Source organism: Odontomachus brunneus, unplaced genomic scaffold, assembly GCF_010583005.1.
Source record: "Odontomachus brunneus isolate Ranch 3 - 2012 unplaced genomic scaffold, Obru_v1 Obru_scaffold_011, whole genome shotgun sequence".
NCBI lineage: Eukaryota > Metazoa > Arthropoda > Insecta > Hymenoptera > Formicidae > Odontomachus > Odontomachus brunneus.
This window is the reverse complement of record NW_022639461.1, coordinates 1,944,228-1,964,493: the sequence shown is the minus strand read 5'-3', so window position 1 is coordinate 1,964,493 and position 20,266 is coordinate 1,944,228. Positions and strand designations below refer to the sequence as shown.

Below are 20,266 nucleotides of genomic sequence, written 5' to 3'. Positions count from 1 at the left end.
TAACTTGCTGAAAGACACCGATAATCATTCCCATATTAGCGAATTATGCATCTTCCATATGAGAGATGATATTGAAATTAATCATTACAAATATAATTAAATGGATCCTATCAAAGAGATATTGAGAATTATAAATTCTCGAGATATAAAGCGAAAGAGTATCAGATGTTTCTACATTTTGAATAATTTATACATTCACTTCATACGTTCACTTCATGACATACTGAACGTGAAATTGCTTTACAATTGTGGAACATTTGTCACGCAAATTTTGTTAAAAATCCATTCAACCTGTTGAGACACTAATAATCATTTGCATATTAGCGCGAGTTATGTATCCTTGATATAAGAGATGACACGTATAAGTTGACCCCACCAAAGATATTGAGAATTATAAACTCTCAGAATATAAAACAATGTGCCAGGTGTTCTTGCATTTGCACAATTTACATATTATTTTCGTTCGCTTCGTCGTACGCTTCGTGTGCGATATACCGCGTGAACTTTACTTTGCAATATCGCGCTCTCCTCGCTTCCTCGTTCAGGACGATAACAAGGCTTTGACTTAATAAAACAAGCTCATCGAATACTATGTATGCTCGCGGCACTTACATTATTATGCAATTCCAGTCCAGGAATTCGGAACTCGAGCTCCACATGACAGTCTTCGCGACAGCGGAAACGCCAACTCGACTACTAAGCGTCGGAAGTTAATTTAACTTTCCTCGACACTTCGCAGTGATTGTATTACCAGAATTGCCGGTGTTCAGATCAACTCCACTGTCGAGATTCGTCGACGCCATAAGATTTTTTCCTCCGATACATCGAGAGTTCGAAGGAATCGCGACGTGGCGTCCCACGGGACAGAGAGAATGAGAGGAGATACGCGAAGAGTATCGGGGCACAATTTCGAAAGTTGGCCGAGAATGAGCTCTAACCAAGGCGAATCCTGCGAAATCGTCCCAGTGACAGAAAACTTCGGAAGAACTGCAGTTATGAACGCGTGCGCGCGCACACGACCCGGCGATGTTAATCAAGAAGTTGCAGCGACGAGCTCGTAAACGTCGCCTACCTGTGCTTTCCTTCTTTTACTCTCTTCCTCGCCGCGCGGTCTCGCGAAACAAGATGGAAACGCCTGAGCAGCGCCTCGGCTTTCCTGTTGTTTTCCGAAATTGCGCTCGCCTAAGCCGCGAATACGCAATAAGGCTGCTCGCGTTTTCCCGCCTCATTTGCATTTGCGAGTGACTTCGGGTCGTCGTAACTTCTCCCGTCGCGCGGTAAGGGATAACGCGATTAAGGATTCGACTTGGTGCGCGCTCACAGAGTTTATCGCGAAACGTCATTTCGGTCGGTCGATACAGAATGATTATAGATTGAGATTATACAGTGTGCATCGTGAAGTGCGCTGCTATGCGCCCACACCTCTCGGTGTATGACTATACCTCGTATTACGAGGATTTATTGTTCAATTTATTGTCTAATTTTATCGTGTATTAATACTTGTGTCCATATTTCATATTTATCGGATTTAAATATATAACACAATCTCTCTGGATGCGATTGAGTTGCAAACACGGGGTCTGTAAGCTCCCCGGAGTGTTTTAATCTTGCATTTTGTGTACGTAAAAACATTAATAAACAAACGAAGCGCGGATTTTTGAACGATGTGGCGCACACCGCTCCAATTTTGCCTCGAGCATCGGCAATTTCCATGCTCGCGCACGAGCTGTTGCGAATGCAAATTAGGTGATATGATTGCGCGAGACATATAATATCGAGAGATTACCGATGAATCCGCGGGGAATAATAATAAAAGCAATAAAACACAATGTAATATCGATCATTATAGTTCCTGCAAGCACGTCAATCGCCAAACGACGAGCCGCTTGACAAATATGGACCGCCAAACGTTCCTGCCAAGAAGGGAAATTTCTCGCGGTCGAGAACACCGAGACCGTAAAACAGCCGAATGCCGCGGCCGTATGACGTGCTTACTGTTACGTATATCACAGCGGCGAGTGAACGATATATTCGGGAGTCACAAACGGGATATTAAATTAAAAACTCTTTCGGGGTGACCCACTTCCACTCACTTGAACATACTCCGCCGACTCTCCGAGCCGTCGGAGGCTCTGGAGCGTCTCTTATCTCTCATCGCTACATTTTCTGCGAGCGGCGGGAACTTCCAAAAAGAAGAAGGAAAGAAGGGAAGAGCCCCTGTGAAACAATTCATGCTCCAACAATTCCGTTCGCCGAGAGTCAAGATCGCGAGTTGTTTCGAATGCCCAATCCCCTGTTCCGCTTGCCTGCACAACGATAAACGATCGTCGAGGAACGATAATTCTCACGAATGCGCCGACTGCACATGCTAATCAGCATCCACACATCCGGAGGATCCTCGCTCCCGTTCGTTCGTTCGTTCGCCCCGGACTATCCCCCGCGAATATCCCCCACTCGACGCTGCTGCACGCGTGCACGCTGACGAGCTCAGCGGACGCGCGGTTGCACCGCGACAGCACTGACCTTGACTTTCCGACATCTCCGGGCGGCGATGGATCTTGACTGCCTCCTGAGCGCCTCCAGAGGAAAGCGTTGCCTTCAGGATGCGCCGGCGGATGCACCTCGTCACTGCACGGCGGCACCACCACCACTTTCTGTTCTTCTTCTTGTTCTTCTTCCTCGCGTTACCACCAACCTCACACCCGGTTAAAAGCAGCCGCGACCGGTCACGGACTCTCGCCGTCGCTCACGATTTCGCGGACGAGGGCGATTACTGGCGTGCAACGATCAGAGCGAACTGATGATGCGCGCGGCGGCGACGGGGGTTGCGGTGCATTTGACAAGGCGGGCGCGAAGATATGCACGCGGTGCACTCTCTTTCTCTCTTTCTCGTTCTCTCGCTCTCTTCCTGCCTCTCTCACGCGACGCGACGAACCACGAATCGCTCGCGGCGCGGCTTGGGCGGTGACTGAGCGCGAGGACCGAGGCGTCCCGACACTCTCTCGGCGTCGCAGCCACCCCCGCCTAACCTCGCCGATATCCCGCGGGCGGATAGATAACGCCTGCCAGAATTTCCACCTCCTGCTACTCTCACCCTTCGGCCCATCCGCCGCCGGCTCCGAACGAGATCGGAAAGTTTCCCTTTCGCTGCTCTCCGGAAGCGCTCTTAACCCCTTTCGGGGGTGGCCGGCGCCGCTGCGCCGTTCGGCACCGCAACCCTCCTGTTAGCCCTAACGGCGCCGGAATGTTCTGAAACTGGCGAATACCAACGGAAGTGTTATTAGTTTGCCCGTCTTCCGTCCGAAATCCTACTCTCTAGTTGTAAACGAAAATTACGCAACGAACTATGCACAACTATACGATGAATTATATTACAGTCTTCCAACCCTTGAAAAAGGGCTGCAATTTGTAAAGTAGCTTCCTTTTTATGCAGTATCGAAACGCGTTACAACGTTACTATATGAAATTTTTTTAATGAAGATGTATATCGATTGATTTACCATTTATATATTAAACTTTTAGTCAAAAAAGCTGAAGTAATAAAAATATTAAAATTTAATCACGAAATTAATGCACTAATTCGATGTTCTTTTGACATAGTATTTTAATATTGATCCCGCCGAGATATTACGAATTGACATCGTGATTAAGTATGAAGTACGACTATTTAGACTTAATCTTATATTAAACGTAACGTATATCTCGCAATTACCGTTCATCGTTCATAGATTGTGCTTATGCTAACGGACCGCCATTTTCGCAAACTTGCACGAACATGTCGTTCTTACACAAACTCATCACGCGCGATCGAGATGAATATAATCTTAATGCAAACATATTCTTGGGAGTTAGGTATGCTATTCGTATCGTAGAGATGCAATTGATTATTACTCACGAAAGAGCAGATGAGTGAATTTTGAACTCTCAGAGTGTCAGTTGAGAAGATGTTAACGCTCTCATTTGCTTTGAATATTTACCTGAGCAATCCTTCTGTAGCGACGTGCGAGCGACGTTTCGTTCCGATGTCCGACGCATGGTGATATTCTAAAAGCAATATTACTCATTGAGTAAAGTTTATCTTTAGTAGCTGCATAGTGACCTTCCGTATTTACTGCAGATTTAGCACTAACTATTGATATACAGCTATCGAATTACCTTGAAGGGCCAAACAACTGTAGATCTTTCCTTGTCCTATCGCGGAAGACGCGGAAGACACGAAAGTTCGTTTGAAACTGCGGATGCCTGACCGATTCCAAGTGCGGTATACTATTTGCGCCATCTAGCGGTTGCGCAAATAAGCTCATCCGCTTGATAGTTTGAATCTTGGCTAAGGCCGATATTCATAGTCGGATCTTATATTTAAGATTAATATAAGATCTTAGATTTAAGATCTTATATTAAGATCATCGTAAGCTCATTTTCAGATGATGTACGTAGCATTTCATTGACTACGGAATATCTGAAGAATAATTTAAGACGGTCTTAAATATAAAACACGACTATAAATACTGACCTAAGAATTCGAGTCTAAAATGAAAGATATATTATAATTAGACCCTTTATTATTTTCAAGTTCTTTGAAGGCTCTCATCCTGAACTCCTTTATCAATAAAAATCTCGAAATATGACCAGAGAGAAACATGAGAGCGGTCACCAGCCTGATTTCAATGGCCAGAGCTAGGCGCCATCTAACAAAGTACCTTTACTACGTTAGGCGCATTTTCGCGGTGGTACAATAAAACCTGGTTTGTGCCCGTTGTACTTTCGTACAATGATAATAAGTTAGAAAAGAACAGACGTCCAATCACTCTATTCTTTTCACCACTGATGAGCGAACCGCGCGACGTAGGCGCGAAGCGAACTAGCGGCAATATTATCGCAAAACTAGATCTCTCATCAGTCTTGTCTTTCTCGCGCTGCGTTCTACATAATTTTGCAAGGAAAAAAGATTTGGAAACTGGACAATATAAAACAATAAAAAAATATACAAGCTTAAACATGCCGCTCATATTTTTTGCTTATTTTTCGACAACTACAAAAGATATCAATGTGATTCAAAGAAAACAAAGTTCTCCACAATTTATCCTGTTGGAATTCAGAGTTTACAATAATACTAATAATACTAATACTATAGTAATATTATTAATAACAGTTGGTTAAATAAGCCGTGGAAGCGTGCGTACTTTTCAACGTCGCTGACAGTCTTTTTACTACTGATTGCATTTTTCGCGCATTTCTCAGCAACCCTTAAAGATATCAAGGTGACACAAAGGCATCTTAAACAAAATTTATCTTATTGGAATTGATAATTTATAATAATATGAATAATATTGGAAACTTCGAACACATCGATTCGAATTGCATAATAATAATTTAACGGAAACTAAAAAACTTCGGTTCGAATCTCGGCTTAAAAGTTAAGCGAAAACTGGAAACTGGTCGTTTCGAATCCCGGCTTAATAGTTTAGCGAAAACTCAAAACACCTCGGTTTGAATCCCGACTTAAAGGGATGCTGAATGGACCACAAACTTGCTAAGCGTCGATAACGTAGGGGCGATTAAAACGATTCAAAACGTAGAAAACATCTTTATTTATCGATGTACACTAGGAGCTTCATAAGTGCCTTTATATTTCCGGTACTTAGAGAATTGGATTTTTTTCGATCTGGCGCATCGTTTCTCAGTAAGCATGAATCGTGATTGTTAGTTACTGAAAGAACGGACAACTAACTAAAGGTTGGTTTATGATGGCCGTAATCTTTTAACTTATGCCGGAACCGTAAAAAATTGATCAATCATAATCGACTTATAAAAGAATAATCGACTGTGATTGGTCAATTTTTTACGGTTCCGGCATAAGTTAACGGATGATTGCGGTACTTGGGATGCGTTCGGGGAGCACGCTATTTACGCTATCGCGTTCTTCTATCTTTATTGCTCTTTATGGCTCCTGCGCACAGGACGCGGTAATGTTTGCCGCGCGGCGGAAGTCCGCGCGACAGTCAATCAACATGTTGTTTTTCTGTAAGAGCTAGAAGGTTATTACGGAAAGCAGCATATTGATTGGCTGTTGCGCGAACTTCCGCCGCGCGAAAAGCATTACCGCGTCCTGTGTGCAGGAGCCATAAGATATACAACAAGGATAGAATAACACGGTAGGGTTAGGTGACAGTTTCCCAAAAAGTGGAGAGGATAATGTTGGTACCAAAGAAAATCTCTACACGATATAATTTAAAGATTCTGTTCTTTGTAACTGCACTGCTAAATTGGTGCAATAAATTGAAATGAGGCAAGTATACGTTTTCTCACTCTAATCTTTTGCATTGGTTCAGCAGTGCAGTTACAAAAAACAGATCTTTAAATTATATCGTGTAGAGATTTCTCTTGGTACCAACATTATCCCCTCCACTTTTCGGGAAACTGTCGCCTAATCACACGGTAGCACTGAGTAGCGCTAATAACGAGCTCCCCGAACGCACCTTTTATATATTAAGTGACTTTAGCGCTTATGGCTCCTGCACACACGACGCGGTAAGGGCTATCGCACACAAATTGACATAATTGTATATGCATAGCATAAGACCGTATGTACCAATGAGCATCGAGTATTAAGTCGCCATATTGGTGTTCGATGCTTAATATTCGATGCTCATTGGTCCATACGATCTTATGCTATGCATATGCAGTTATGTCAATTTGTGTGCGATAGCCCTAATGCTTGCCGCGCGGCGGAAGTTCGCGCAACAGCCAATCAATATGCTGCTTTCCGTAATAACCTTCTAGTTCTTACGGAAAAACAACATATTGATTGGCTGTCGCGCATACTTCCGCGCGTAGCAAACATTACCACGTCCTGTGTACAGAAGCCATTAGCTCTGTCCACTAAAATCAGGTTGGTGGCCGCTCTCAGGCTTCTCTCTGATATGACTTATAAGCCTTTTGTTTTCAATTACAATTCAGAGGCATTTTTATCGATAAAAAAGTTCAGAATAAAGGCTGAAGTTAGGATATCAAAATCTTTTTAGAATCCAGGGTACCTATTATGGACTTCTTCGGAATCAATTCCGATCGGAATAATTCCTTTTCCCTAAAAAAGACAATAGAAATCTAAGAAATAACTGAATGTTTCCGATCGTAATTGATTCCGAAGAAGTCCATAATAAGTATCCAGGACCATAAGTACAACACATAAATCTTTTTACGTGAACTCCATCTTATAAATAATATAATTTTTTCCTAGCATGAAATCATGAAAGATGATTAATTTTGCAGTATTTGGAAGCGATCATAAATTTTTTCTTCCAACACAAACTAGCGAAAAAATAAACATTTCTATGTATTTTCATAATTAGATTTTTTCATTTTTCACGCTAGAAGAAAAGATTTATAATTGACACATATACATTTTTCAAGTAGTGCGACTCAACAATAGGCCGGATAAATCTTAATTTCAACGATTAAATGAAAAATTAAAGTAAATTCTTTATTTTCAAATAAGATGACTAAAAAACGAATTAAATAGATTTTCTATCTTCAAACAGCACGTTTTAATGACAAGTTGGATAAACTTTCATTCTTCAGGAAGACGACCAAACAGAGAATCGAATGAACTTGTGCCTTTATTTACTCTATGATGTTTTCGCTTAAATATCAGATTTATGAATGAAAACGTTTGATATGTTGCTTAAAAACAATAAAGTAAAGCCTCAAAAATGTTTTCCTTTATATATTAATATATTTATCATCGATATTAACGATTACATGTCATTACATGTGTGTAATGTGCGTGATATATCAGTAGAGACCGTGTTGTTAGAGTGATTTGTTTGAATATTAACTAAATTGCTTTAAAATTATTTATACTAAAATAAAACTTTTTATAATCTTTAATCGTGTTAATCATAAATTATTACGTATAACAAGATGTTTGATTCAGAGCACGCCACATCAAGACGCGGGTAAGTAAGAGGTTAGGAAAAAATTTGTAATATATTATGCATTTCATTGAATAATTTATACATAATTTATACGTTTTCTCTACGCATCAGAGAGCAGCACGTTATTCTTCAAGAATATAACGATATCGTCGACGAGCTTAAGCGGGATTTAGAGATTTGCAAAGTGAGTTATTTCTCACAACAGTCCATTTGACATCAACCTGTATTATATTCTGTGACAATTTCATGTTGTTTTTGAGTAGCTGTTTGTGTAGCAATAATTCTATACATGATACAGACACTTCTTTGTAGACAGAGCAAAATGGTATACGCTCTCAGCTTCAGTCTCTGCATATTGAAACTAAAGACGGTAATGATGCTGTACGTGATTATATTTCACGCATCCACCTGGAAGAATGCAACAATGGAGATGTACACGACAAGATAATCACGAATTTAAAAGAACATATTACAGTCTTGCAAATGGAGAAGGACTCTGCAGTGCAGCTATGGCAAGTGTCGATGAAAGCTGTCGACGCTCTGGAACAGGAATTAAGAACTCGTCCAGTAGATGGTAAAGATATAAAATTCTATGAAGAACAATTAAAAGATGTCAGGCAATCATACTCAGAAGCTATAAAGGCTCTGGAGAGCAAGTTACTTCAAGCCAAAGAAAATTTTGCAAAACAGCAGTCTCTATGGATGTCCAGCAAGGAAACAATAGAAACTTTACAGCGGGAGAAGCAGGAATTGATGAAGAAATTTCAAGAATTTCAACAGGACGCTCAGCAGAGAGGTCGGTTACTTATATAGTACTTAATTTGAGATATATGTGTGAGAAGTATTATGTGTCACACTAATCTCATTAAAGACAGGAATAACCAGCAGAGAATACAATCGCTGACAGAGGAGTTGTCTGCCGCGAGGGCAGAAACGCAGAGGATAAGTCATTTAAAGTCAGACCTAGAAAAGAAATTGAACGAGAGCAGAAAAGTCGCCGGCAATATACTGGCAAAGAACGAGGAAACGAAATGTAAGATGGCCGAGGCTCTGGATCTGATAGAGTCCGCTGTGAGGGAGAAGGATTTCGTGTTGCAGAGAGAGGCGCAAGTTGTAGAGCAGAAAGCTAAGCTGGAGGCACGATTGGCCTCTATCGCTGAGGAGCACATAGCTAAGATACAAAGCGAGATCACAAAGCTGAAAGACGCTCACGAGCACAACGTGAAGAAATATCAATTGGAGATCAAGGAGCTGAAGTCGGAATTGCGAGAAAAGGCGACGCTGTTGGATCGCTCAGAGAGAGAGAGCAGATTGGCGGAAGAGGAACTCGAGAGAGTGCGCCGGGATTCCGAGGATCTACTGGCGAAATCGAGCGCTAAGTTGCTGAATTTTGAACAAGCGTTGAAACAAGCGGATTCCAGACTAGAAGCGTACAACGAGACGTCCGAAAAGCAGTACAGTTCAGAGATGCACCAGTTGCGGGAGAAGATCGCTGGTCTGGAGGAAAAGCTGGCGGTCTCGAATGAGAAACTGAGTCAGATTCAACAGCAAAGTTCCTTGGATGTGCGAGATCGCCTCAAATCGACGGACGAAAGGACGAAAGATGCAATCGACCGTTATATTGATCTGGAGAGCCAGCTGATGAGAGCCGCGGGCGACAAGGAATCCTTGGCGACAGAATTGAAGTCGCTACAGTCTGCTTTCGATCGCGAGATACACAAGCGAGACTACGAACGACGCACGTTGGAAAGCAGGATCCGCGAGCTGGAAGCGAATCTGCAAGAGGCGAATCACGTGATAGAGAATAAATCTGACAATGTTCCTCCGATACAGGTTCCCTCGCAGCATCGCACGGATACGATAAATAAGCATACTTTGGACATACGGTACATATAATTTTATTCTCAATACTTTAATAAGTATATAGCGTTGTACATATTTATATGAAATAAATAAGTTGATTCGCATATTCCTCACAGATTAGAAAATATGGATCACAATTGGCATTCCTTAGTATCCGAACAGCTGAGCAAGCAGCAGGAACATTTTGACAAAAAAATGAAAGAAATGACGCAACATGTGACAATTCATCAAAAATTAAGCAAAAAGTAAGTAACAAGACTTGTGTTAATAGTTGTTACTTGAAATTTAAGGTCGTAACGAAACCATAATTAGGCGCGATCAGGCTTCTCATTATTTATAAGATAGTATGAAGTATATATATTTACTATTTTAACAGAAAGAAAGACTAGAAGAAAAATATTTGATAAATTAATATCTTATCGAAATTTTCATTGTGTGCTTTTCATTGATTTTTTATAGTGTGTGTGTGTGTGTGTTTGTTCATTTAGTTATTACACAATAAATAAATTTATAAGACGTGTAAAAAAAATAATAATTTTGAATAAAAGTTGGAGTATCTCTCACATGAGATATTTACAAGTTTCAAGTGACAACTACTGATATTGAACTGAGATTTATAATTGAATTGTATAAAGCTTAACTCTGACAAATCTGACTCCATTTCAAGATGGAGAGAAGAAGCAAAATCTTTAACGGCACGATTTCAAATAAAATCTAAGGAATTACGCGGTAAAATAAGTTTATTACGCAAAGAAAACACTGAGCTTCATCAAGCGCTACTGGCTTGCAAGCAGCAATTTACCCAATATAGAATGGACACTATTCACAGGTATGCATTGTAAAACTTTCTCAAGGCCTCCTTGAATGCAAGAATGCCCGTAACGCTTCAATGTATGTTTCTATGTCAATCAAAGTTTAACACAAGTTTAAGTCTTTGTCTGATTAGAGTTTAAACTCAAATTAATTAATCGACATTGATAGAAACAAGCATAAGTCGTGAAGGGCTGACCATAAACTGAAACAACAATTACGGAAACGATGTGTCTATTTACATCTTCTTTGTGTTATTTTAGTTATGTACAAGGACCTGAGACCAGGTGACAACATCCTCTGCTAGATACAAAACGATCGCGACGGATCTCGGGCGCTGTAAATATTCTAGATTGGTCGATTTTATTTACGAGAAAGATCGCAAGAAACAACGTGAACAATTTTCTTTTGAAAATATTTTCGTTATTCGACGTGGCGGCGATGCAGAGTTTATTCTTTGGAAACGATACAAGCTGTGAATAAACTAGGAAACCAATACAGTGTCTCATCCTCGCCCTGCTCATCCAACCAAGCTAACCCCTCCTTCATCATATGATCCAAAGCTTTCTGTGCTCTGTCCTCCTCCCATCTCAATTCTTTGCACAGAACAGACTTGGAGACGCATGCATTCGCTGACACACTGGCTTGATGCAGCACCGCTGTGTGATCCATGCTGAGCTCGCCGGGCACTGATTGCACCAAATATTTCCCGCCTCCGATGGGGACTACAGAGAAACCGTTGCCAAATATTCTCAATTTCTTAGCTGCAGCCAGCAGATCTTCGTTGGTGATCTCCTGATGTTCCTTCCTACGTCCTCTGGCCTGAATCAAGCGCGTTCTCAACTCATCCAGTGAGATCAGGCCGCCGTTCTTGTAATTGGTCGCCATGCAGACTTCCACGATCTGTACGGCGAGCTCGTAGTAGAAATCACCGATGCCCAACACTGACCAGAAACCTTTGCCAGACGCCAGAGGATCCACGCCGATCGAGGCGCACATTTCCGTGAACTGACGACGGAAGCGAGCATTCTTCTTTATCTCACTCTTGTGCTTGCTCGCGAACTCCTCCAGATTTACGCGGAACGTCTCCATGTGCTTCGTCATTTGCTCGAATTGGTTCTCCTGGATCTCCGTGCCTTTGTCCCGATACTTCTCCTGCTCCAACTTTTGCTTCTGTATTGCCCCAACACCCGCCTTACGCCTCATCTCGTGATTATTCGCCTGAAATTATGCTTCTTGAAACGTTCTCGCCGCTGATAAATGATCGTTTATGTATAAATTTCGTTATTGTTCTTTAAGTCGGACGACTTGGCTAACCTAAATCTTTCAGGAGCTGTGAAAACTTGACGTTACTTGACGCGCGTTTGACATGTGTCAAACGAGGACATGTCAAGGTTATGCTGAGATCCGTCAAAATTATATCGAGGTGCGAGAAAGTCTTGGTTCACGAGGCATTCGAGAGAAAATCGATCTTTTTTCAAATTGATAATTTTAATCACATCGTTTTACATATCAAGCATCACGAGTAGTTAGGAAACGAAGCACATGAAAATTCACATGAAAATTCGTGCGAATGGACACGTGATTCTCGCTTTCCTCTTTATCGCTCCTGTGACTGAATGCGGGTCTGTCTTGCTTTATATGCAGAAAGTGCAAGAAAGTACAGTTAGGTGAAGTACAGCACACGGTTTGAACACGATAAGCTGTCAACATTTATCCGTTCAGCATGAAGATAGGTATTCATCCATTGACAGCAGATCCAACAGCAGCCTGGCACGAGTTATCTCAACATCAAAAAGTCGTTAAAATAAATACTAAATTGCCGACGACAGAAGCACCAAGCGATAAAGTATGTTTGATAACATTTTATCGCTCTGATCTCTGTATACAGAAAGACGCGTTTATGATAACCTCAAAACTACCTTCGCTTATACATTCAGGCTTATCAATAATGATTATCAGGATTATCAATATTGATAAATCTGGATTATATCATTAGTATTTTACAGCCATGAATTCAGTAGTATCTATCCAAGCGCATTTGACAACAAATCTTTAATTTTTAGTTACGGGTGGTATGTATGAGCGACACGCATTCGCTCACACCATACATAAATTTTGACATACCCGCCGGTGACGTTTTCATCCACGCCGGGGATTTCACGAAATGCGGTAGTCTGCAAGAGGTTATAGATTTTAATAATTGGATAGGTAAGTATAATTACGAGATTTAGCAGTATTGTTGTACGAGTGACATTTCTGAATTTTGGTTGTAAAAATTTTACAAGTATACAATTACAAGAAAAAAATATATATGAATATTTATTGTATAATTTCAGGTAATTTACCACACAAACACAAGATAGTTATAGCTGGAAATCATGAGCTTAGTTTTGATCCAACGTTCACACATCCCTTTTCCGTGCACACTAGTGGAGATCGTCAAAAACATACAGGAACCAGCATACTTGACAATATACCCACTCTGGGTATGTCGAAAGACACTCTTGCTGAAGCTATTAAAACTACTAATGTTAAAGATTATTTGACAAATTGTATATATTTGGAAGACTCTGAGATTACATTGCATGGGATTAAGATATATGGTACTCCATGGTAAATATTCTGATATTAATTTTATTAAATGATGAAATATGGAACTCTCTTATGTTGTGCTAAACAAAAAATTATACGGAAAAGAAACAAATTTCACATTACATTTAAAATATAAAGATGATGTCTGATATTTAGGTATTCTATAGATTAAAATACATGTAAATTAGCTGTTTCATGAACATTCTACATTGATGTTGTAAAGAGGATAAACTCAATTATGATAAAATTATAAGGACACTATATATATGCGTGTGTCTTGAAAATGAAACTGAAAAAATATTTGTAGAAAATAATTTCAGGTGTAACATTCTTATTTCTGTGGCACATTTCATTGAAACTTTAGGCAACCAGAGTTTTGTAAATGGGCATTTAATGTACCGCGTGGAGAACCATGTCTCTCGAAATGGGAAATGATACCATCAGACACGGATATCCTCGTAACGCACACCCCTCCTGTAGGTCACGGTGATCTGTGCTGTAGTGGAGTACGTGCTGGATGCGTGGAATTGTTGTCGACGGTGCAAAATCGAGTAAAACCCAAATATCATGTTTTCGGACATATACATGAAGGTATAACGCGCTAAACTTAAAAAAAATATATAGAAATATGTTCTTTATATGGGAATAGTTTTATTTTATAGGATATGGCGTATCTTCAGATGGCAAAGTAATATATATCAATGCGTCAACGTGTGATTTGAATTATCTGCCAAGTAATCCACCGATAGTATTTGATATAACGTTACCTTCTGGTATTCAAAAATCATAAACTATCATTTGAGATGATGTCCGATACTATCAACGTATACTTCATTGCATAATATTACATCACGAAAGTACTTCTAATTTTTCGTACAAGCTAAAAAAACCCTATGTGATGGGCGTGCAACATATAGGAGTTTCTTGCCTTAATTTAAATCCTATATGCAAAGCATGTATAAAGTATATAATATAGATTTTAATTTATATCTTTCTTTTTCACACGATTTGTAATACCTTAATGATATTAAACAAGATCTAATATAATTCATATGAATACTTTTTTAAATGCTTCCTAAAGTCCTATAAATTTACTACGTTTAATTATATTAATAAAAGGTTCAACAATTTTCAAGGCAAAAATACACCTACGAATCTTATATCGAATAATGAGGAAAATAAGTAACATAATTTATTCTAAATTACATTTATTGCATTATATTCTATTTTCAATTACAATGCAACGGTTACTAGTATTTCGCAACTTCCATTAAAAAACAAACAGCTTCGAATCAGTGAAGGAATTCATTATCGGAAAAAGTGCGACTGTTGTTTTGGAATATTTGATATAGGTAATATTTCTTTAAATAATCATTATTTGTAATAAAAATTATGCTTTTCTTTACATATACTTATTGCAATAAGCAATCATTTAACAAATGGCACTTTTTCATTAGGTAAGAAAAATTCGCAATTATATTATAGTTGTACTCGACTAAATTCGTATGTTGGTCCAGAGTTATTTACTATGCAAAAGTAAAATTGGGCTATTTATTAAGCGTCATGGACTATTTTCATTTTAATATCGTCTGCAGCAAGATATAATCAAGTTAAACACAGTCAGTGCCATTTTTCTATCATACACGCGATAATTACAACGCTCGATGGGTTCGTTCTATAATATAATTTTACTTAAGAGAAAATTGATTTATATATTTTTTGCGCCAATATATAAAAAAATTGTCTTTATATAGATATTGCAGATCTTAAATTAAATACGAAATGTGTTCGTGCTAGTAAATTATATTAGGAATTTTGTATGCGTAGCAACTTTTTCAAATCATGATTCATAAACATACTTCTCATACAACTTCATTAAGTTATTAACGGCGCCAGATCAATATTCTGTCATCTTTCTTAAAACGAACGATGCAATATCTTAAATTAAATGGAGTTCAAATTGCAACTTTGATCACACCAAAACTTATAATATATGTACTATGCATCCTTTTTATTATTTGTAGAAAAATAAAGAACGCTTGTACTACTATACTCCAAAAGAGAAAAACCTCTTTTATTTATATATATATATATATTTATATATATATATATATATATATATATAAACAAAAGATATATATATATATAGTAGAAATCGTGATAAATTTTTAGATGAATAGATTCTATAATTATATATAATTTACTTATCTAAAATTTCATCATAACTCCAATTACTTCACACTTGTAGAAATTAATGAAAAAATGAGGCAAGTATAGATTCCAATTTGGAATAGGGACACATAATGTTTCTGTTTGAGCGCTGATATACGAATTAGTGTCCAACTATCAATAACAATAAACAAATGTAAAAAGAGTATATTCTTCTTACATGGCTTAAAACAGATTACGGAAGATTTTCTTCTAATAGGGTACATTCGAAAACAGGTACGATACAGATTCACCATTATGAGTCCGCCTCACAGCCTCAGCAAACATCATGGAGACATCAATACACTGAAAGAATATGTTTCTCGTTTATTCTGTGTTGTATTTAACGTTATCCTCATTATCGTTATCGTAATTGTAACGAAAGTCATGTAAATGTCGGAAACAGTTACCTGGATCTTTGGACAATCTTTCATATGGCCATCTTGGGGAATAGTATTAGTCACAACTACGGCTTCAAAACAGGCATTGTTGATCCTACTAATTGCCGGACCACTGAATATACCATGAGTAAGTATGGCATACACCTTCGTTGCACCAGCTTCCAATAATTTTTCTGCTGCATGACAGATAGTGCCGCAAGTGTCGGCCATATCGTCTACGAGGATAGCAACCCGGTCTTTGACATCTCCAACTAATACCATACTAGCAACCTCGTTCGCCTTCTTCCTCTCCTTATGTATAAGTGCGAATTCAACGTTTAATCGATCAGCTATAGATGTGACTCTATAAAAAGGGAGAGCGAAAAATTATAAATGCAATACTTTCAATATAGGCTATTTTTATCTTTTGGCTACGTACCTTTTGGCACCACCTGCATCGGGGGAAACGATAATACTGTTTCGCCATTCAACGATATTCTCCTTAATCCACTTGAGGACAGCTGGTTCGGCGAATAAATTGTCGACGGGGATGTCAAAAAATCCTTGTATCTGACTAGCGTGCAGATCCATCGTAATAATGTGATCAGCACCCGCCACGGAGAGCATATTTGCCACTAGTTTCGCAGAGATTGGCGCGCGACTCTGTAAAATATATTTCAACAGATAAATTCTGAGTATTCGAACGAGTCCTTCTCAAGTCCATTTGCAACTGGATATATCCTGCAATTTGAAGAAATTGCTATTAAAATTCTCCAAAATCATGCCGAAAATATGTTATGAAGAATCAAAAGAAAGTTACAAGCTAGTTCGTTTGTTATATCTTGAAAATTAATAAAAACTTCGAACACCATATTTATCTCGACTGCCTGGGCTTCTCAGAAGCGAGTTACTAAATGTTACAAATAAATTGTCAAAAAAGATTCCGTCTTTTTATCAGAGGGGACAAAATATGTATATAATGGCCGTATACTAAAGTATATTATTTTAAAAGGTACATATAAAAATATATTTACAGATTTTTTTTTACAAGAAAACGATGTTGCAAATGCACCCCAGTTAGACTCTTAACGACAACTGTAAGTGAAGCAAAATATATCTAAAATTACGAACGCAAAACGGAACACAATGCATCTCGGTCCCTTGCCCTCATATAGCAAAGGATGATATGAGATGAACAAGAGGGCAAACACGTGTTGGTAATAAATCGGCATTTAAGTATGTAACATAAATTTAAAGATAAATTCTAATAAACAAATGTATGTCAATGTCGCGCGCAAGTGCAGCTCTAACGTTGTGTGTGCAAAATTATGCAAAAGAATTTATAGTTCTGCAAATTGGAGAAATATATCTATATATTAATAATAATTGTCTAACGCAGAGAAATGCATTGTGCAAATAATGAAATATTTTTAGTAAACCAGTACTTGTACTGAGTGTAAGGTTCACAAAAAGCTTAATAATTAATAACTGTTTAATGGGATCTCCCCACAATCACTGTATCAACAGGATATTATTACTAAGATAACACATTGACATTCCTATATTGTTTAAGCACTAACAGCATTAATAGGATAGGCAATATTTGATTAGTGCACTTGGACAATAACACCGAGCTTTAAGTAATTAGTACCCAATAAACATACATGTGCGTACCCCACTATACTAATTGCCAACAATGTACAGCTATTATATTAATATTTTGCCCTCTCATTCTCGTATATCAATACGCTTTTACCAAATGTCTCATTCATTCACTCATTCATGGGGATATCACTGTGCTGTATTGCAACGATATTATAAGTTTGGTTAGTCCTACAAAGAAAATTCTCATCTAAATCCCAAAATAATATTACGGATCGAATGGTTCATCGAGTTATCATTGCAAACGCTTCACTCGACAATCTCGTTGCTATTATACTCACTGTAGACAGGACGGGCAGAATATCCTGAAAATACCCAACTATTCAGAAACTTAGAAAGATACGTGGTTGCAAATTCTTTCTAACAAACATTATGACCAATAGTATATATATATTTTTTTTTCATACATATTTTAACTTTGCAATATAATCTAGAAATATATCTAAGAAATGGGAGATCCAATAACTGTCTAACCAGAGTTGATCTAGAGAGTTGTAGAATTTTTAGTCTTATACATTATTTTCATGCAGTAACCCAATTACCAGTAATATAAGTACCCATTTTTGTTGTAAATATACCTGTGATAAAATCATGCAAATATAAGTACTTCAAATAATTTCTCAATAAACTATAACATATAAGATAATAAAAAATCATATGTGCAATATATTTTATATGTAAAATTAATCGAATAAAATACTTTGAAATTGATTAACAATGTGATTACTATGACTCCGACAACAAAAATGTGCATACAAGACCCCCCTCAAAGAAATCTAGCACAAGTTTTGCAACACTCATCTGGGTTATCCAACCTCTGATAACCTTATGTTATTATTGAACAACATGCTTGGATATATGCATTTGTAGTGCTTCGATGTCTAGAACATTTGCTATTTATCTCATTACAAACATTTCACAATTGCGTTCGTGATAAACCGTTAAAAATTATAACCATGTACGTAATAAAATTTAACAATTATCTATATTTTCGTCTATCTTTAAAAATGATAAGTATACGTCGATACTAAAATGTCGAAAGCAATGTTTTATGAGTGTTTGTTTTAAAATGAAACTTTGATTGCGACGTCTGATTTAACGCAACTTCTAGAAGCTTGAACTCATGCCTGATTTGTACAAGATTTAGATGCTTATATAAATGATATAGAGTTAAATTATATAAACATGACTTCGAGATGACTTTGCAATGTACAATACGAACTGTACATTGCACATTTTACGTATTATTATTCATGCACCGCTTACAAATCTTATTTTTTTTTTCTTAATGAGAATATTATCTCCTTACATATATATTCTCTTTTTTTAACTATATTAGTTTCACCACTTGCTTCATGACAGAAAATTTAAGAAAAGCAGTATCTTTTATATATTTAATATATTCAATTTCAAATAAATTTTTTAATAAATTTTATAATCGTATATCATTTATATAAAAACTGTCTCGCCTCAATACTTTCCTTAGTACATTACTTGATACTTTGCAGTCGTAAGCAGGAATATACCAATCAAAATATCCTGGATTACAACCACAAAATTTTTAAACAATTGTTGCACAAAACTTCCTACTTGACGATAATATTAACCACAAAACCATATAACACACGATACCCTTTTCTCATTTTATTAGTATTTCAGTTAGTTAGAATTTTGTGCAAAATATACAGATATCCTGAGAAATACAAAATACAATGTCGCCATAATCAGCGAATGGTGAAATTCCTGTAAGACATACAAGTGTACTATCTGGTGCAGCCCAATGACGTAAAGCCGGAAAAGTACAAGCACAAGTTTTTTTTTCTTTGATGACGATGAGATCAAGTTTTGCGTTCCAAGAATGATATTACTCCATCGGTCGGTTACAAAGCTATGAGATAAAGAATAGAGCAGATAAAAGGACCGCCGCAAGTTACCCTGAATTTCCACTCGTTCGACTTCATGACAATCTGATTTTTAGTGGAGTCTGACTTGTCCCCACCATCACCGCCCTGCGAAGATAGTACATTAAGAAAATATAGCTTCTTCTTTTTCGAGTTAATATCTCTTCCTTATTATGTTTGTAGTTTTTACTATCTTACGTTTGTAGTTTTTACTATCTTACTATCTTACGTTTGTAGTTTTTACTATCTTACGGGAGAAAGATAAATATTGGTAAAGAAAACTAACATATCTTAAAAAAATATCTTAAGAAAACTAACATATCTTAAAAAAATAAAAAGATCATTGTTCACATACTTTACATACTTACATAATGTCTAATGTACATATAAAATATTGCGCTTATATATATTTTACACGTATATATGCTAGAGGAGTGCAAATTAAATATTCTCAAGTAACTCAGTTGGACAAGCAGTCCAGAGAAAAGATCTGCTGAGTTATCTACCTGTATAAGATTTCCAAAGCATATGCTTCTCTCTGTTATCATATATTTATAACTATGTAACCATATAAGGTAACTTAATCTCTTTCAGATTGAATTGCGTTAAACGCAAGATGGAAAATTCTCAGTGGACATATTAATTACATGTAGTTATTGGACACACCTATATCCTATCGAGAACTATTTGTGAGCTCGTACGAGTTATATATTTTTTTTAAGAGAATATTAATATTGATTTATTCAAGTAGACAGAGACTGTGAGTATGTTAATTGATAGATTTATAAAATACATATTAGTAATGATGAATGTTACAGATATCATTGCAACGTGTATATTTATATATAGGTATGTACATACATACATACATACATACATACATACATGCATACATACATATACACTATAC

The 20,266-nt window shown here is 37.5% G+C and overlaps 5 protein-coding genes across 13 annotated transcripts in view; 2 read left to right on the top strand and 3 right to left on the bottom strand.

The window, feature by feature from the left end:
- Positions 1 to 4,212, bottom strand: part of LOC116840780 (transient receptor potential-gamma protein) — a 131,992-nt gene extending 127,780 nt beyond the window's left edge. For all 4 annotated transcript variants that reach the window (XM_032807951.1, XM_032807955.1, XM_032807949.1 and 1 more), the window contains exons 1-3: positions 4,156 to 4,212; positions 3,978 to 4,044; positions 2,524 to 3,255 (exon numbers count right to left, since the gene is read on the bottom strand). The gene's annotated coding sequence lies outside the window, so the exon portion shown is untranslated. The remainder of the gene's footprint in view (positions 1 to 2,523; positions 3,256 to 3,977; positions 4,045 to 4,155) is intronic.
- A 2,690-nt stretch (positions 4,213 to 6,902) lies between these two features.
- Positions 6,903 to 11,025, top strand: LOC116840721 (myosin-11-like). Of its 2 annotated transcripts, none has more exons than XM_032807811.1 (8): positions 6,903 to 7,033; positions 7,542 to 7,958; positions 8,049 to 8,121; positions 8,250 to 8,733; positions 8,809 to 9,823; positions 9,917 to 10,045; positions 10,468 to 10,629; positions 10,874 to 11,025. In XM_032807811.1, exons 2-8 carry the CDS (start codon positions 7,924 to 7,926, stop codon positions 10,899 to 10,901), a joined length of 1,926 nt encoding a protein of 641 aa, XP_032663702.1. In that variant the 5' UTR covers positions 6,903 to 7,033; positions 7,542 to 7,923; the 3' UTR covers positions 10,902 to 11,025. The 2 variants fall into 2 exon arrangements, with proteins under 2 accessions (XP_032663702.1, XP_032663704.1); XM_032807813.1 differs by having other exon boundaries at positions 6,907 to 7,033; positions 7,582 to 7,958.
- Positions 9,820 to 12,173, bottom strand: LOC116840725 (vacuolar-sorting protein SNF8). Its single transcript, XM_032807825.1, has 2 exons — positions 11,928 to 12,173; positions 9,820 to 11,831 (listed from the first exon to the last, which is right to left on the bottom strand). Exon 2 carries the CDS (start codon positions 11,814 to 11,816, stop codon positions 11,061 to 11,063), a length of 756 nt encoding a protein of 251 aa, XP_032663716.1. The 5' UTR covers positions 11,817 to 11,831; positions 11,928 to 12,173; the 3' UTR covers positions 9,820 to 11,060.
- Positions 12,174 to 12,193: 20 nt separating this feature from the next.
- LOC116840724 (metallophosphoesterase domain-containing protein 1) lies at positions 12,194 to 14,252 on the top strand. The gene is made up of 5 exons (XM_032807824.1): positions 12,194 to 12,459; positions 12,677 to 12,821; positions 12,950 to 13,226; positions 13,570 to 13,796; positions 13,868 to 14,252. Exons 1-5 carry the CDS (start codon positions 12,337 to 12,339, stop codon positions 13,993 to 13,995), a joined length of 900 nt encoding a protein of 299 aa, XP_032663715.1. The 5' UTR covers positions 12,194 to 12,336; the 3' UTR covers positions 13,996 to 14,252.
- Positions 14,253 to 14,407: 155 nt separating this feature from the next.
- The window catches only part of LOC116840723 (ribose-phosphate pyrophosphokinase 1), a 10,357-nt gene continuing 4,498 nt past the window's right edge, over positions 14,408 to 20,266 (bottom strand). For 3 of the 5 annotated variants that reach the window (XM_032807818.1, XM_032807820.1, XM_032807821.1), the window contains exons 4-7: positions 19,390 to 19,464; positions 16,233 to 16,456; positions 15,824 to 16,157; positions 14,408 to 15,719 (exon numbers count right to left, since the gene is read on the bottom strand). In XM_032807818.1, the coding sequence (XP_032663709.1) occupies positions 15,627 to 15,719; positions 15,824 to 16,157; positions 16,233 to 16,456; positions 19,390 to 19,464 (726 nt within the window). In that variant the 3' untranslated portion in view covers positions 14,408 to 15,626. Of the gene's footprint in view, positions 15,720 to 15,823; positions 16,158 to 16,232; positions 16,457 to 17,736; positions 17,761 to 19,389; positions 19,465 to 20,266 lie in introns of all 5 variants that reach the window. The other 2 variants (XM_032807819.1, XM_032807823.1) reach the window with 2 other exon arrangements.

Bases quoted from the DNA above. Each gene is read 5' to 3' on its own strand.
- LOC116840724 (XM_032807824.1), top strand. From the start codon at position 12,337: ATGAAGATAGGTATTCATCCATTGACAGCAGATCCAACAGCAGCCTGG. The intron at 12,460-12,676 runs GTATGTTTGATA...TTTAATTTTTAG, and splicing joins CAGAAGCACCAAGCGATAAA to TTACGGGTGGTATGTATGAG. The intron at 12,822-12,949 runs GTAAGTATAATT...GTATAATTTCAG, and splicing joins AGATTTTAATAATTGGATAG to GTAATTTACCACACAAACAC.
- LOC116840725 (XM_032807825.1), bottom strand. From the start codon at position 11,816: ATGAGGCGTAAGGCGGGTGTTGGGGCAATACAGAAGCAAAAGTTGGAG.
- LOC116840721 (XM_032807811.1), top strand. From the start codon at position 7,924: ATGTTTGATTCAGAGCACGCCACATCAAGACGCGG. The intron at 7,959-8,048 runs GTAAGTAAGAGG...TCTACGCATCAG, and splicing joins CACGCCACATCAAGACGCGG to AGAGCAGCACGTTATTCTTC. The intron at 8,734-8,808 runs GTCGGTTACTTA...ATCTCATTAAAG, and splicing joins ACAGGACGCTCAGCAGAGAG to ACAGGAATAACCAGCAGAGA.